Below are 16,876 nucleotides of genomic sequence, written 5' to 3' on the forward strand. Positions count from 1 at the left end.
AGTTAAAGGACGGGCAATCAAAGAAAAATCCTTAATGAATCTCCGGTAAAAACCGGCATGCCCAAGAAAACTCCTAATTCCCTTAACATTAGTGGGAGGGGGTAGAGTCTTGATCACCTCAATCTTGGCTTGATCAACTTCCAAGCCCTTACTTGACACTACATGACCCAAAACTACCCCGGATGTCACCATGAAGTGACATTTCTCCCAATTCAAGACTAGACCACTCTCTTGACATCTTTTCAAGACTTTCCCCAAATTAGCTAGACAACCATCAAATGAGGTGCCTACGACCGAGAAGTCGTCCATAAACACCTCCATGATATTCTCAACATATTCGGAAAATATAGCTAGCATGCATCTTTGAAACGTGGCCGGCGCATTGCAAAGCCCAAAGGGCATGCGCCTATAAGCAAAGGTGCCGAATGGGCACGTGAATGTGGTCTTTTCTTGGTCATTAGGGTGAATCGGGATTTGGAAAAACCCCGAAAACCCATCAAGGTAGCAAAAATGAGAATGTTGGGCAAGTCTTTCCAACATTTGGTCAAGGAAAGGGAGGGGGAAGTGGTCTTTCCTAGTTGCCTTGTTTAGGCGCCTATAGTCTATACACATTCTCCACCCGGTTGTGACTCTTGTTGGAATTAATTCATTCTTATCATTGGTGACTACCGTGACCCCGCCCTTCTTTGGCACAACATGCACCGGGCTCACCCATGCACTATCGGAGATAGGGTAAATTATGCTTGCATCATAGAGCTTCAACACCTCCTTCCTAACCACTTCTTTCATAGCGGGGTTAAGGCGGCGTTGAGGCTCAATGGAAGATGCACTCTCATCCTCCAAATGAATGCGATGGGTGCAAAAAGAAGGGCTAATCCCCTTGATATCATCAATTGAGTACCCAATGACATCTTTGTATTTTCTCACAACATCAAGTAACTTTTGAAGTTCGGTGTCATTGAGTGCACTATTGACAATAATAGGGTAAGTATCATTAGGGCCAAGGAAAGCATGTTTAAGAGTAGAAGGAAGAGGTTTCAACTCCACTTGAGGAGGCGTAGATCTCTCCTCCTTTTTACCATCTCCTCTCAAGCTTTCAAATTCTTTGTCCGAGTCTTCCTCAATTGTTGCTTCCATAGCTAAAGCATACTCCCGGTGCTCCTTGCAATCCTTTACCTTGCCCTCAAGGAACCCTTGCAAACCCTTGTCTTCATCAAATTTCTTCATATCAACCCATTCTTCTACCACATCAATCATATAACAAGACTTTTCTTCCGAAGGCTCTTTCATAGCCTTGTTCAAGGAGAATTCAACCTTATCTTCACCCACTTGTAAGGAAAGCTTCCCATTCTTCACATCAATCATGGCACCCCCCGTAGCTAGGCATGGGCGCCCCAATATGATGGGAATATTTGAGTCTTCGGGGATGTCCATTACATAGAAGTCACATGGAAATGCAAGTTTCCCCACCTTGAGCGGGACATCCTCCACAAGACCAATAGGGTATCTTACCGACCTATCCGCAAGTTGGAGAGAAACCCTTGTTGGTGAAAGCTCATAACCTTTCAACTTCTTAAAAATTTTGAGGGGCATAAGACTAATGCTAGCCCCCAAATCACACAAAGCCCTCTCAATGTGCACGGTCCCAATCTTACAAGGTATGGAAAAACTCCCCGGGTCTTCAAGCTTTTGAGGAGCTTCATTCATGAGAATTGCACTACACTCCTTGGATAAGCTCACCGTAGTTGTTGGGCTCAAAGAGTTTTTGTTTGAGATAAGCTCCTTCAAGAACTTGCCATAACTCGGAATCTCCTTTACGGCATCAATGAAAGGCATAGTAATGTTGATACCCTTCATCATATCCATGAACTTCCCATACTTTTGTTCAAGTTTGGCTCTTGCCAATCTTTGTGGAAAGGGAACCGGTGGTACATAAGTTCTTACCACTTGTTGTTGAGGCTCTTCAACCACCCTTGTCGGTTCATCAATCACCTTTGGAGTTTCCACAACAATTTCCACGAGTTCCTCTTCTCCCTCCTTTTCTTCAATTACCTTTGGAGGTTCAACCACAACTTGAGGTTCAATGACATTACCCGGTCTACTACTCTTCCTTTTCTTGACAAATTCCCGGTCTTCCAAATCCTTACCACTCCTCAAGTGGATAGCATTCATGGTTTTCGGATTCTCCTCGGTTTTACCCGGGAATTTCCCTTGGGAGGCTTGAAGTTGGCTCATTTGAGTAGCCAATTGGGAGATTTGGTTGTCCGTCATTCGTTGAGAGGCTTGCATTTGGGTTCTAAGTTGGTTGATGGATGTGGTTGTCTCTTCTTGTTTTTGGGTGGTATGGTTGATGAATTGTGTTTGATGATTCATCATTTGCTCCATCATGAGTTCCATGTTTGACTTTGGTTGGGTGGGTTGTTGGAATGGTTGGAAATTTTGTTGGAAAGGTTGGGTGGTTTGTTGGAATGGTTGGGTGGTTGGTGGGTTAAGTGATTGAAATTGTTGTCTAGGTTGGAAGGTTCTTCCTTGGAAACCCGGTGGACCTTGATTGAATGTTGTGTTTTGTTTTTGAGTTTGGAAGTTTGGTTGTTGTGACTTTTGTTGGAAGGTTGGGTTTTGGACATTTTGAGAGCCATAAGAGAAGTTTGGGTGGGCTCTCAATCCGGGGTGATATTGGTTGTTGTTAAACGCTTGCTTGGCCGGACTAGACTCCCATATCCCGTTCACTTGCTCCATACAATTGCCATCTCCAACCACCAAAGGACACTCATTGGGTGGGTGTCCTTGGTCTCCACAAAGCTCACAACTATAGACTTGGTTCCTCATAGAAGAATTGCTAGATGTCTTGCTTGAGCTCATCAAGGCTACTTGTTGCTTAAGCTCTTCTATCATCTCTTTCACTTCCACATTGTTGGCCGATTCGACCGTTGACTTCCCCTTTCTCTTGTGCCTATCATTGTTCCAATGAAAGGTGCGAGAAGCCATTTCTTCAATAAGCTCTTTCGCCGTCTTGTGGTCTATCTTATCCAAAGCTCCCTTCCCCGAGCCGGAATCAAGGTTCATCTTCATATCGTTGTTTAACCCTTCATAGAAATTGTTGATGAGCTCATCATCTCCAATACCGTGGTGAGGACATAGCCTTTGGAGGCCCTTGTACCTCTCCCATGCTTCATAAAGGGTCTCATCTTCTTGTTGGGTGAACCCTTGGAGCTCACTCTTGATTCTTGCGGTTCGTTGGGGTGGGAAATACTTGTTGAGAAAAGCCTTAGAGACATCATCCCAAGTCCGAAGAGAGTCGGGTTCACAACTTTTAAGCCATTCCTTGGCACTTCCCCTCAAAGAGTAAGGGAAAAGCCTAAGGCGTACGGCATCCTCCGTCACTCCATTGGCCTTGAACATGTCACAACTATCCAAGAACTCGTTGAGATGTTCGTTGGGGTTTTCGGTGGCTCCCCCTCCGAATTGATTCCCTTGGACAAGTTGTAGCAAGGTGGCTTTCACATCAAAATTGTTGGCTTGAATAGGTGGCTTCACAATACTCGGATTCACCACCTTTTTCGGAGCCAAGTTATCTCTCATAGGGACCGCGGCCATTGTTACTTCCGTTTCCGGTGTTGCAAAAGGATTTTCGAAAGTTTCAAAGACCCGTGGTCCTTCTTGAAGGTTCTCAATTACTGGATTTTCTTGAGGAATCGGTGTTTCTATAAGCCCTCTTCTACGGAGTGAATTTAGTCTTCTCGCGGTTGCTTCGATCTCGTGGTCAATCGGTCTAATTGGTTGACCTCTTCGATTTCTTCTTCTCATGCAAGAAGTCCTACACACTCAAGAGAGAGATTAGTAACAAAAGACTTAGTCTAAACAAGAATGAAAACAATTAATATCTAGCCGAACTCCCAAGAACGGCGCCAAAAACTTGATGGTATCAAGCTATACCTCGCAAGTGCACGATTTTATCGTTGTACACTATTAAGGGTCGATCCCACAAGGAGTTGAAAAGATTACTAATTGTTCTAATCCTATCGTTTAGCTAAGTCAACAATAAGGGATGAAGGTTATACTAGGACAACTAACAACAAGGTAAATCAAATTAAACAAAGAAATAAGAGAAAGAGCTAGACAAAATAAATAGATGGAAATCAAATAATTTAAAAGCCTAAGACTCGGTTCTCCCCAAACAATTCGTAATTCCACACAATCAATTCTCTAGGCTAATCACAAGGGTAGTTAGGTGAGGAGGTGACGACTCTAATTCGCCTAAGACCCCCCTCTCGGGTTCGAAATAGGACACTAGTGCTACCCACCAACCCCCCTCTCGGGTTCGAAGGTCGGAATCCCTAACTCAATACCCGACTACCCCAAAAACATGCATTATTCCCAAGGTAGTCCAATATTTGCTAAGGTCATTAAGCCCCGTCAATTCCCGGGTCATCCCACTCCCTCTCTCGAGGGTCGATTTCAAACGCTAGATTAGAGGTGTTCTACCCCGGTTCTCCCTTTCGGTCTCAACCAAGGTCAACAATAGGGTCAAATCATGGGTATCCAAATCACAACCTAACCAACTCTCGTTGGTGGTCAAGGGTCGTAAGTCAACACTACCCAAAAGTCAACCCATAAACTAAGTCAATCCTCTAACCTACCCTCACCAATTTCCCCAAATAATTAGCCTTTATGAGATTCAATTAGTGAAATTACTCATATTGGGTCAAACCGAGCCCTAGTGGAGGACTACTCACTAATCATGGTCCTAATTGCAAAATAAACAATAAAGATGGAAACTTTGGTCACAAACATGGTGGGAAGATGAAATTCACTACTAAACATGCAACAATCTAACAATGGGTGAAAGGAAAGATGATTTAATCTAATAACAAGAGGGATTAAACATAAAGACACAATCTTTAACCAATTCAACTCAAAGATTAAGTCTTTGAGGACAACTACCCAAGGATGAACAAATGAAAGAGAAACAAAGGAAAGAAGAATAATGAAAAGATGAACAATGATGAAATTAACAACAACAAACAACAACACCAACAATTTTAACATAAACAATCAACAAACATAAAAGAAGAACAAAATGTAAACAAATGAAAATAGGGAGAGAATTAATACCAACAAAATAGTGAAAGAGGAATTTGGATAGAAATAATAAAGAAGGAAATCCTTCAATCTTCTTACAAACCCAAATTCAATCACTAATTGATTGAAGAACTACTTTAATTAAGGAAAGATTAACAAAGAGATTAAGAAAGTTTAAAGCTTGAAAGGGTAAAAATTCTGGATCTAGGGTTGTGTGTTAAAAAGGGTTTAAGAGGGGGTATTTATAGGCTTTTACAAGATTAGGAAGAAAAGAGGAAGAAAAGCCCAAATTCGCGTGCATTGCGTAATCTTGCAGGTGCACCAGAAAAAGGTGGTCTTCCAGGTAAAAAAAACGTGCAAGATTTAAAAATAGTGGCATTTGTGTTTTTTTGCCGGTGGGGTTCTTGGCCTGCCGGCAAAACACACTCTTCGGGACTTCTTCTTCTTCTTCATGGTGCGTAATGTCGGTTGGGTTGGCCATTTCAGGGTCTCTCGGCGGCGAGGCCAAGCTTGTTTTTCACCAAAATCTTCAATTAATTCCATTTGGTGTGCTTTACCGGTGGACCGGTTTGCCGGCCTCCGGCAAAGCACACTCCTCGGCTTTTCTTCAAAATCTTAAGTGATTCTTGGGGTGTGTTTTTTGGGTGGCTGAGGCCATTTCACGGTCTCCTCACGCAAAACACACTCTTCACCATTTATTCCCCTCTTCTTCATGTAAAGGCAATGGGGTGCCTTTCTTGCCCCAGTTTCTCCATACTTAGGTCGTTTCCTACAAAAGGACACACACGGTAACAAGTACGGGTATTGGGCACAATATGCAAGGAAAAACACCCGAAAGCGACTCGATAAGAGTCGGTATGCATAAAAGAAAGAGGGAATTAGAGGTAAATTAATCGTATATCAGGGGGTTGGAAGTAATTGTGAGAAATTAAAAGTTCCAAAAAGCATTCTCATTTGAGTCATTTCTCACTCTCACTGTCTCAGGTATGTCTTCTCTCTCGTTGATCGCTTTCTATCTCAATTAATCAATTTAATCTCCAGTTTAGCTATTATTTCTACTTAAATATACTGTATTGTTGAAAAAGATTCAAAATTTGATACTAGTAGAGTATCAAAATTCAATCTTTTCATCAAAATCAGCTGGTTTTATACAAATCATAGAGAACCCAGTTGAAAAAATGTACCAGTACATCAACCTAGAAAGTATCTTAGGCTACAAGGTTAGTTTTGATTCTGACGGGATTCAAACCCGGTTCATGTCTTCGACAATTTACCTCTAGGCCATTTTCTAATTGAAGTAGGGTTTTAGCTGTAGTTGTGAATGTTTTTGTTTCAGGGATTATTTTTTGTGATACTCAACCAGGGGTGCCTTTGCTCATCTAGAAATAATCAAATGCGGGGTTAGGTCGGACATGAGTCGAGCCCAAATTGAATTTATTGAGAATCTATTACTCCCTCCGTCCTAGTCATTTGTTTACCTTTTATATTCTGAGGGCCGTTTATATTCCATGATCGCAAATCATAGAACTATGAAGTATGTAATGTGTGGCCTTACCCCCTTGCTGACATTTCTTTTTATATTTGGAGAACAAGTTTGTAACTTGCAGCAGAAATAATAGAATGAGACCGTCAACGGTCTTACGTCTCTTACACAATAATAACTAGCTGCTAAAAATTTCTGTATTAAATGATGTTTGTGATTTGTGTACACTCTACAGGGATGTGAGATACTGAGATGTCTGTTTGTTTTCAGCTTGAGATATAGAATGGAGTGCTATTTTTACAAACACCTTGTCCACAAATGTAACTAACTATACGCCCTTGTTGTTGTAAATCCCGTGTGTTAAATGACGTTACCGAGCTTGCTAAGCAGTGAATGCTGTAGGAATTTCGTGTTTAGGTGTTTGCTAAGATACCGTAAATTTAAGTCAGATTACTAAAGCTTCTATCTTTTATTTGTTGGCGAATTCTCTTTTCATCGTTGCCCTACATTTGTGGTTGTTAGCATTTATCAGCCCTTTAAAGCTCTCTAAGCGGTAATGCATTATCCTAGGTGGAGACAAGAAACTATTACCTCCTTCAAATATATACCATAATAATTTCCTCTAATCCAAGCTTAGCAAGCCCTTAGTCGTAAAATAGAAACGCAGTGATGTTATTTGACTAACATCCTTATCTGCTGTTGCTCGATATCAGGTTAGAGAAGATGATATCTTGTGATAGTAGAAAGATTCGCAAGATTGAGAACTTGGACAGGATTTCACAATTGCCGGAGCCTCTCATCCTTGACATACTATCTCGTCTTCCTTGCAAGGATTCTGCTCGAGCATCTGTCTTATCTAAGACATGGAAAACTTTTTGCAGCTTATACCCCATTCTTTATTTTGATCATAACCTATTTGCACTGCAATCCCTGGTATCTGATGAAGAAGGCGGCCGAAAGCCTGATATCTCTCAGATAAATGATATGTTCATGGATGATGTGGATTATCACTTGTCTAGAACCTGCCAGCTATATTCACCTATTCGGAAGTTATCGTTGACCGTTGCCATTAATGATCCCTTGTACTTCTCTTGTGTTGATACATGGTTGGAGTTGGTAAGACAAATTAATGTTCCTGAATTGTGTATTTGTGTGGAAACCGTTGATTATAGGTGGAGGGATTACATCCCTGATGGATATATATATTACGAGTTTCCGCTTTCACTACTGTTGGCTTCAAAAGGTTTGCGTTCTGTGTATGTTCAAGGGTGCAAGTTCGGGAGTAAGACATTTATTGACGACTCCATAAACATAAGGGGACACTCATTCTTTACGCTGCAGCAGTTGTGCTTAAAAGATGTTCATATTGGTGAGCAATCTTCCTATATATTTGAGAACCTGATAAGATGTTGTCAGGGGATTGAAATCCTAGTCCTTGATAATTGTTGTATCGAGATGGAGTTTTTGAAATTGTCGAGGTTTCCTAGGATAAAAAAAACTGTGCTCAAACTTGAGGATGGCTGGCTCAATGATCTTGACATTGTTGATACTAATCTTCAATGCTTGGAATGTGAATCTATAACTTATTGTCATTTCAACTCTGAGGCTTGTGCTGGTATAAGAGAGCTCTTGCTGAATTGCAGCACTAAACAGCCCGAACTCTTTAAAAACCTCACAACTACATTTCCACTTCTTGAACAAATAGATTTTGTTATTTTTGATGATGATGATGATGGTTATAACTATGATACTTTAAAAGCAGCTAATAGTCTTCTGAGGACGTTGAAGTTTTTTAGTGATAGTCGGGTTCATCAAGTTAAGGAGGTTCATATTGATTGTCCCAATTTAACATTGCTTCATTGTCAGACTAATGGTGGTCTGACTGAGCTGTACGTTAATTGCCCGAAACTGAGGCAGTTCTACTATTCTGGTGATACCATTCCCGAGCGGGTTTTCTTTAGTTCGACAGCTGCTCTAAAGTTTAGTCAGTGTAATATTGAAATAGGATACTACAACATATCAAGGCTTATTAACTTGAGGGCGTTCCTCGTAGACATAATGGGAACTACAACTTATCTGACCTTGAAGTTCAGTATTCCTATGGTGGGTACTGGCTTTCTACCTTAAATTCTTAAGCCCTTCAATTTTATTTCGTTTATATATAATTTATGGAGTTCTAACGTGATTTTTTCTCGTTTTGCAAGGAAACATTCAAACCGGAGGAAGTAGACGCCATTCAAGCTGCCCCGCGATACAATGTTCATTTAACTGTCACTCTTTCTGACAACGACATGCAAAATGTAGCTGCTTTTGTGGATGGCGTGCTCTGGAGCATTCGTCCGAGCACCTTGACTGTTAGTTGCAAAAGTTACTATTTTGTTAAGGTATTAGTTATAGGTTTCAGTTTTCAGTTCTCATTGAAGTGATGGTTCAAATTCAGTTCAGCTGTGTGATATTTTGTACTTCTTTGCTTTTGTATTTGCAGTACTTGTGTGAAAACTTGGCTAAGAAATCACATGACAATATTTATGGTGAAAAATCTTCTCACCCATGTTGGTTTCATCTACTACAAACTTTTCAAGTTTGGTGGCCGTTGGATATTCCAGACATTAAGGGGAATCTAGCAGCTTTGCCGGAGCAGTGTCGAAAATTCACTAGCACAATTCGTTTCAAGTTTTATTGGTGTTATGAATAAGAAAATAACAAGTTTTGGCAAAATGCTTCATTGGTAGGAAAAAGTTGTTCCCCAAGTTTTAAACTTTTGGTTGCAAACGCATCCGGAAGCGTCTGTTTGTGGGTATGGCTAACCGAGGCTATTCACATAACCACAATTCTTACTCTTCTACCTTAGGTGAATGTTACTCCAAGTGTCACGGAGTTTCCACCCATTGCTCGTTGCAATGTGCTTCTTATGCAACAACAGATTAGATGAAACCCTCCCAAATGATGTTAGCCCTTCTCAAAGCGATTTCATTCAAGGTAGGTATTGTAGAGCTTTTTCTCATTTGTAAAGATCTAACCAAACTCTATGATAAGGCTTCTTGTTCTCTCCGGAGGCGCATCACGGAATTTGATGCATAATATGGATTATGGAAATTGACTGAGGCTTTGTTCATGGTATGTTAAATGCCCTTAATTTTCCTCCTCACTGGCTAGTCACTGCATAAGGGAAGGAGTTCTTATACAAGGGGGTCTGCTGTCTCCTTTTGTATCTACTGTGTATGCTGTATCTCTGTCGTCTCTGTCGTGTCGTAATAGTTGTTGCTGAGGGTGAATCATGGTGTGATTCAAGATATCCTCCCAAATATGTCCCTTTCAAGTATTTGGTGGGCACTATCTTCACGAATAAGCAGTCTATGATCGATTGTGCTATCCATACTGAAGATTATTGCTCATGTGTTAAAGCTTGGGGAATTGCGGTTTTATGAAGGGTGCTCGATGCTGATCATTCTACGTGCTGTGTTTGTTCGATAATCTCATCATCTTCAGCTCATGGGAAATTTATGCAGGCATGTGGTTATTATGCGACATAGGTCCGCTGTAAATGATTCGATGTTCTTTGTATTGGTTCATGTAATAATGCTGTTTAGTTGCATAATTTTGATATACTGAATATTCTACTGAAAGTTGTAGGGTGGAATTGATCATATGGTTGTTGAGCTTCGTCTCTTAAAAAAATGGCAAAACAGAAAAGTAGTTGGGTTTTGCTTACAAAACAAAATTGATATGTAGTATATAATATAGGTTCCGACGGTCAAAACATTTGAATACGTTATGGATTTCAGGTTCAAGCCTACGTAACAAAGAAGTAGACCAAGAGATAGTGGTTACTGATTTATCATGTTTTTGAAAAATGATTTTATCGATTTATACGGGACATTTCGTGCCTCCGTATTTGTAAGAAATTCAAACAACATTTTGTAGTTATTTTACACAGTAGATGGATTATACTTGTTCCGGGTGTAATTCCGGAGCAGTTATATGTTACCACCCGTGCTTGTAGAATGACGTCCTTAGTTGAATCCTCCTTGCGGTCTCCTGAAACGATGAACAAACTGAGGGCTCGGCTGTGTGCCGAGCGAACTCACTCCGACGCTCAAGTCAGTAACTTAGAGAGGTAAGTTGTTGTTACTTAGCAAAGTGCGTATTGTAGAGAGATAAGGAAGATATTACCAGATGAATAGTGATTCTTAGGTTAAATTGTGGATCCTTTCCTCAATGATAGTTGAGGAGTATTTATAGACTTTCACCTTTTGTCACGTAGTGGCCAAGTGGCTAGCAGGTGGAAAGACTGAGCTACCCTCGGCCGAGGGACCCATGGCAGGCCGGCGGGCCCTGTTGGCTCGTCGCCGAGGGGTCTTGGATATGAGTTCGCGGATGTGTGCCCCGGCGGACAAGGTGTCCTAGCCGAGGCACAAGAGACATCCGACGCAGGCTGCGTCGGTTAGGGTTTGTTCAAGCCGTTGACTTCTTGTGGATATCTTTGACCTTGCTCAATATGTTGACTTGGTCAGAGGGTGCAGAATATGCCCCATCAATTTGCCCCCAGCGTAGTCTATGCCGTGGTATGGGCTCCGATGTATGCTGAGCGTATATTCTGTGCAAGTGAAATTTTCTGCCCCGGCTTCTTCTTTCTCGGCGTGGCTCTGCTTAGGCCGTACCATATCCCCCCTCCACATGGATGTGTAATGGACGTCCGATGTGGAAAAAGACAATGACGCTGGCTGAGACCAAGGTAGAGAGTCTTAGGTTGTTTCGATTGCCCCCTGGCCGGTGCTTTACGGCTTGGTTGATCATGTGGCCGGCGGAGAACGGATACTTAGGAATTTGTCGAGGAAGATGAATAGGCAGAGATATGAAGGGGCGTGTTGAAAACGCTTGGTCACTGTTGCATTGATTGACATTCAACTGTTGCGACGATTGACATCCCGTGGTTGCATGCTTGACATGTGTCTGTTTGTTAATTGGCTGATGTTTCATAGAATTTGCATACTGATTGGTCCTTCTTCATGGGCTTTTTCCTATAAATAGGGCAGTTAGTTTTTGAAATTGGGCACCAATTTCACTCTCTTAAAATTTTCTTTCCTCCAACTTTCCAAGGGTTTTTCTCTCTTCTAATCTTCAGTGTCGCTACTCTGGCTAGTACTTTTCTTCAAGGTAAACCAACAAATTTCTCTTTTTAACTTGTGAGTTTTGCTGTAAACATGTCTCACTACAAGAAGATCTTCTGCCGATGCCGGGACTAGTAAACCGACGCCGGGGGGTTCCCCATCGCGTCTTGATGAGGAGGGGATGTTAGACGCATCCCGCTAAGGTCTGGGGGCCCTAGGTCCCCTTCTCCTGAAGTTGATCCTCAAATTTTGGACGAATGGGAGGATGATGATGATATTGATGACGACGGAGACGATTTTGGTGATGACGCTGAAAGGGCTCATCCTAATGAGGGGAGGCAGTACGTAATGGATCACGGCGAACCCCGTAAGGTCACCGACCGTACTTGGATCCGTAAGTTCGCCCGTTGCTCCGGCGAGACACTTTTCGAGGGCCATTTCCACTTGGGCAGAGGATACAAAATTGTTATCCCTGAGGAGGGCTAGGCCATCTGTTGTCCTCCACCGGGTTGCACCGGCGTATACATCCGGCACTTGGAGTACGGGCTCCGATTTCCGCTGAATGATTACGTCATGGCTATCATTAGAGCCATGAACGTCGCCGTGGCCCAGCTGCACCCATTGGCTGTTAGGACCATAGTCGGCTTTGTTTGGCTCTGTCTCTTTAAGGGGGAGGTCCCAACGGTTAATTTATTCCGTCGGCTTCATTCTCTTCGGCAGTCATTTTCTGGTCGCGTCGGATGGTACAGCGTGCAAATGGAGCCGGGTTACGTCTCCGTGGATAAGCTGTCTTCTTGTAAAGACTGGAAAGATCGGTGGGTGTATATTGAGGTGCCGGATGACTATCCGCTGCCCCGGTCCTTCCAGCACCAAGTAAATTTGCGGTGCGAGACTAAGGCGGAGCATGACAGATGGGTTAAGCGCAAAAAACTTAAGATGGACGCCGACAAGGTCCTTCTTAATGAGGATGAGAAGCTGGCGATGAGGCTCTTTGAGACGGACAAGAGTGGGGCGTCGAAAAGATGGATTCCTCCGACGCAGATCATTCTTCAGGATGAGCTGCTCTGCCATGTCGGCCTCATACCGGCCCTAGCACAAGGTGAGTGGGGTCGGTGTGAGGCCCATGACTGCTCTCAATGTCTATGTCCGTTTGGAATTTTGATTCATTCTTTGCTTAACTCTTGCCTTGCTTCTTTTGCAGATCATTTTGGCGCGGACCTGTCCGAGGACATTCTTAAGAGGATGGGGCTGCACAAGGACAAGACCGTTGCTGATTTGCACCCCAAGGCTCGACCCGTGATCGCGGGGACGTCGCCTAACGACACGATGGACCGGCGACTTAAAGGCCACGAATGTGGAGGCGGCCCAGGCGAGGATTGCTAGTAACATGCCGCGTCGAACGCGGAAAACGAAGCTTTCGGCGGCGACGGCGTTGACATCCGTTCCACCTCCCATTCCTTCAGTCCAGAAGCTGCCGGTGGAGATCGTTGACATCACCAACGGGGAGGACTCTGATGCGGAGGGATCTCCCCTCGTCCTTAAGAGTAAAAGGTCCATCCCTGCTGCTGCTGCTGTTGTCGCTGCTGCTACCGAGGGCGGCAAGCAAATGGGCCCTCCGACAAAGAAGTCCAAGCCTGGTACCGATTTATCCTACGGCTCAAACTCAGCCGGCTCATTGGGCGTTCCTGATGAGTGGCTTTCCGATATATGCATGTATACTGACACGGATGTTTTAATTGACTTTTGTAGATCAACCGTCGGCAGCCGCCGTTCTCACTGTGCGGCAATTGGAGAAGCAGCCTGAGAAGGCGGGTGATAGAAATGTCACCGTCGCTCCCTTACCTCAAAAGATTTCCCCCGCCGAGCTTGTGGCCGAGTGTGCCAAAATATCCAAGAGGCTGGCGAAGTGGGCTCAGCGAGCCGGCTCCCACATTATGGAGCAAGAGAAGACCATGGCTGAGGCCGCCCCACAGCTCGAGCGGCTAAGGCTGGAACTTAACGCGGCGAACAAGGAGGCTAAGATGGCCAAGGCGGAGGCTGAAGAGGCAGTCCGGGCTGAGAGGAAACTCAGGGAGGACGCTGAAAAGGAGGTCCTTGCTGAGAGAGCCAAGGCCGAGGGCTGCGGTGAAGGCTGTTAAGGCTGCGGGAGATGCGTGACTTTGTTCGAAGCGCGCCGACCTTTATCGACACGGAGGAACGAGGTCGGGGACTGTTCCGGACTCGGGCGAAGGTGGTCGGGACGGGGATGTTATCATTGCCCAAAGGGAGGAGGACATTGAGAAACTCCAAACCGTTCTTCTTCCTAACATGTGCGCCCAATATCGGGACTTGGCCGGAAGGAGCCGCCGGGGAAGTGATTGAGGAGCTCTTCCTCTCGATGGCTCCTTTCCTTGGGGACAGATTTGACGAGTGCTTGATGACAAGCTCGAAGCTAAGGAGGAAGAGGCGAAGGAAAAGGCCAAGGAGGAAGCAAGGGTGAAGAGGGAAGCAGAGGTGGCCGCGGAGAGAGCGACTCTTCTTTGAGAAGACTAGGGCGGCCAAGGAGGAAGCCGAGAGGATGGATGAAGGCACTGAGGCCGAGGCCGAGGCTGCCCAGAAGGCCGAGGCCGAGGCTCTTGAAATTGAGCCGCTAAGACGACTTACGGGTCGCCCGTTAAAACGACGATCCGCTACGCTGCGTGGCGAGCGACAACGAGGCATAGGGAGATGATATCGTAACCTTTTGCCTTTCCTTTCCTTGTATTTTGTCTGACTTTGGTAGGTTGTCTTTTGGCTTATCCTTATGGGGACGGCCGTCGTTTGTATTCTCCTCATTTGTAACTCGTTATCTTTTTAATAAGAGCTCGTTTCTTTTGCCTCCGGCCCGGCCGAGGTCTTTACCTCATTTTCTTTTGAGTTATCTTCTTGCGTTAATAGTTGAGCATCTCAACTGTACTTAGCGTTTTCACTTTGCCTCTGGCTTGGCCGAGGTCTTTTTTCGTCTTTGTCTGAGTTGTGTTACGTTATTAATTGAGCGCCTCCTTTGTTTCTGCCTCGGCTTGGCGGCGGTCTAGAGTGTGTGTCTCTGTTGTGTTTAACGTTCTAAGGCATCTTGATCATTTTTGCGAGTATCAACCTCTTGATGATGACTGCCGTGGCGTCTACTACTTGGAGTGACTGCTGCGGCGTCTACCTCTTGGGGTGACTGCCGTAGCGTCTACTACTTGGGGTGACTGCGACGGCGCTTGCTTCTTGATGATGACTGCCGTGGCGTCTACCACTTGGAGTGACTGCTGCGGCGTCTACCTCTTGGGGTGACTGCCGTAGCGTCTACTACTTGGGGTGACTGCGACGGCGCCTGCTTCTTGATGATGACTGCCGTGGCGTCTACCACTTGGAGTGACTGCTGCGGCGTCTACCCACAGTTGTCTTGGGCACCTCCGGCACTTTACAAGGCACTCTCTGAGATCGTCAGTGTTCTAACGACTTTATTAAGGGCACCTTCCTAGTTAGCCGTCAGTTGCATCCATGAGGTCGCCTTCCTGTTGTAAGGATGGGCTTTTCCCCCTGTCTGACTTCTTTGCCACTTTGAGGGACTGCATGTTGCACCCTCTGGCGGATATCTGGGTGTTGACCACCTCGTCTTTCTCGTCCTTGGAGACAAGCTTATGCGCTTCCCCCCGGTCCGAGACATACATCAGTGTCAGGGCCCGTATGGACATCACCGCGTCGGCCTCGCTCAGAGTGACTCGGCCGATAAGAACGTTGTAGGCGGACGAGCCGTCAATGACCACGAACTCAGCTAGGACATTCTTAGCCGCAATCCCTTCGCCGAACATCACCGGTGAGTCCGATTGACCCTGGGGTACTAGTCCGGCCCCGGAGAAGCTGTACAGTGTGGTGGTGCAAGGGCTTAGGTCCTTGACTTTCGGCCGAGGTTGAGGAAGCATTCCCCGAACATGATGTTCGTGTAGGCGCCGTGTCAATCGGGCACCTCTTGACCCGGTGGTTGGAGATGTCCAAGTGGACTATGAGTGGGTCGCTGTGAGGAGCGATGACTCCCTCGTAGTCCTTCTTCCCAATAGTCATATCGGGGATGTTGGAAGCGGGGACCGCTGTTTTGGGCACAAAGTTGATGGCCTGATATAGCTCGTTCAGGTGCCGTTTGTGCCCATGAGCGGACCCACCGTTCTCGTTGCCCCCGATGACAACATGGATCACTCCTATCCGTTCGAAGACGGATTTCTTATTTGAACCGCCGGCCTCGTCTTTTGGCCTTTGGCAACATACTTGCCGAGGCTCCCCTTCGGATTAGCTCTTCAATGGCATTCTTGAGATGCGGCGAGTTGTCGATGAGGTGGCCGGTGTGGCCGTGGTACTCACGATCTTGGCTCGTTGTCATCGTCTCCCTTCGGCTTGGGAGGCTTTTCCCATTTTCGGCCCTCGCCCTTGCTCGGGCGAAGACCTCGGCGGCGAGATACAACCGGGGGGTGTGATCACGGTACCGCCTTTGGTGGTATGTTCCCGAACTCCCCCCGGCGCCCGCCGAACTCTGCTTTCTGGCAGATTTATCAGACCGTGACCTATTATTGTCACGGCGTCTTTCATCCGGGTTGTCCTCCCGGTGGCTTTTCTTCTCTGAGTGCTCAGCCTCGTTGTGGCCTACCCAGGTCTTGTGATAGTCCTCTACCTTGATGGCTTGGTCGGCCATCTTCCGGGCGGCGTCTAAGCCCAGGCCCCCGGACTTAATGAGCTCGTTTTTTAAGTCCCCCCTTGGGAGGCCTTTCATCAGCGCGAAGGCCGCCAGCTCGGGATTAATCTCCCGAATTTGCTGAACCTTGGCATCGAACCTCTTCACATAGCTTCGTAGAGACTCGCCCCCCTCCTGCCTAATAGTTAGGAGGTCCGATGTCTCCACGGCCTTCCTCTTATTGCAAGAGTACTGGGTTAGGAAGGCGTCCCTTAGGTCGGCGTAACAGTATACCGAGCCGTCGGGCAGCCCTTTGTACCAACTCTGAGCCATCTCATGCAAGGTCGTTGGGAAGACTCGGCACCAGACTTCATCGGGTTGTTCCCACACCGACATGTACGACTCAAAGGCCTCGGCATGGTCGGTGGGGTCGCTATCCCCTTTGTAAATGAACGCCGGCAATTTTAGTTTGGTTGGCACGGCGGTGTCAAGGACATAGGCATTGAGGGGCTGTCTGACCACGTGTCGAAC

The 16,876-nt window shown here is 45.5% G+C and overlaps 1 protein-coding gene and 1 non-coding gene across 2 annotated transcripts; both read left to right on the forward strand.

The window, feature by feature from the left end:
* Positions 1–3,121: 3,121 nt before the first annotated feature.
* Positions 3,122–3,228, forward strand: LOC141618834 (small nucleolar RNA R71). The gene has a single exon (XR_012531510.1). It is a non-coding gene; the product is annotated as a small nucleolar RNA R71 (small nucleolar RNA).
* A 2,748-nt stretch (positions 3,229–5,976) lies between these two features.
* Positions 5,977–10,209, forward strand: LOC141616716 (uncharacterized). The gene is made up of 4 exons (XM_074433876.1): positions 5,977–6,066; positions 7,279–8,668; positions 8,770–8,949; positions 9,051–10,209. The coding sequence occupies exons 2-4, from the start codon at positions 7,289–7,291 to the stop codon at positions 9,258–9,260; spliced, it is 1,770 nt and encodes a 589-aa protein (XP_074289977.1). The 5' UTR covers positions 5,977–6,066; positions 7,279–7,288; the 3' UTR covers positions 9,261–10,209.
* The last annotated feature ends 6,667 nt before the right edge of the window (positions 10,210–16,876 follow it).

The sequence above is a fragment of the Silene latifolia genome, chromosome 1 (genome assembly GCF_048544455.1).
Source record: "Silene latifolia isolate original U9 population chromosome 1, ASM4854445v1, whole genome shotgun sequence".
Classification (NCBI taxonomy): domain Eukaryota; kingdom Viridiplantae; phylum Streptophyta; class Magnoliopsida; order Caryophyllales; family Caryophyllaceae; genus Silene; species Silene latifolia.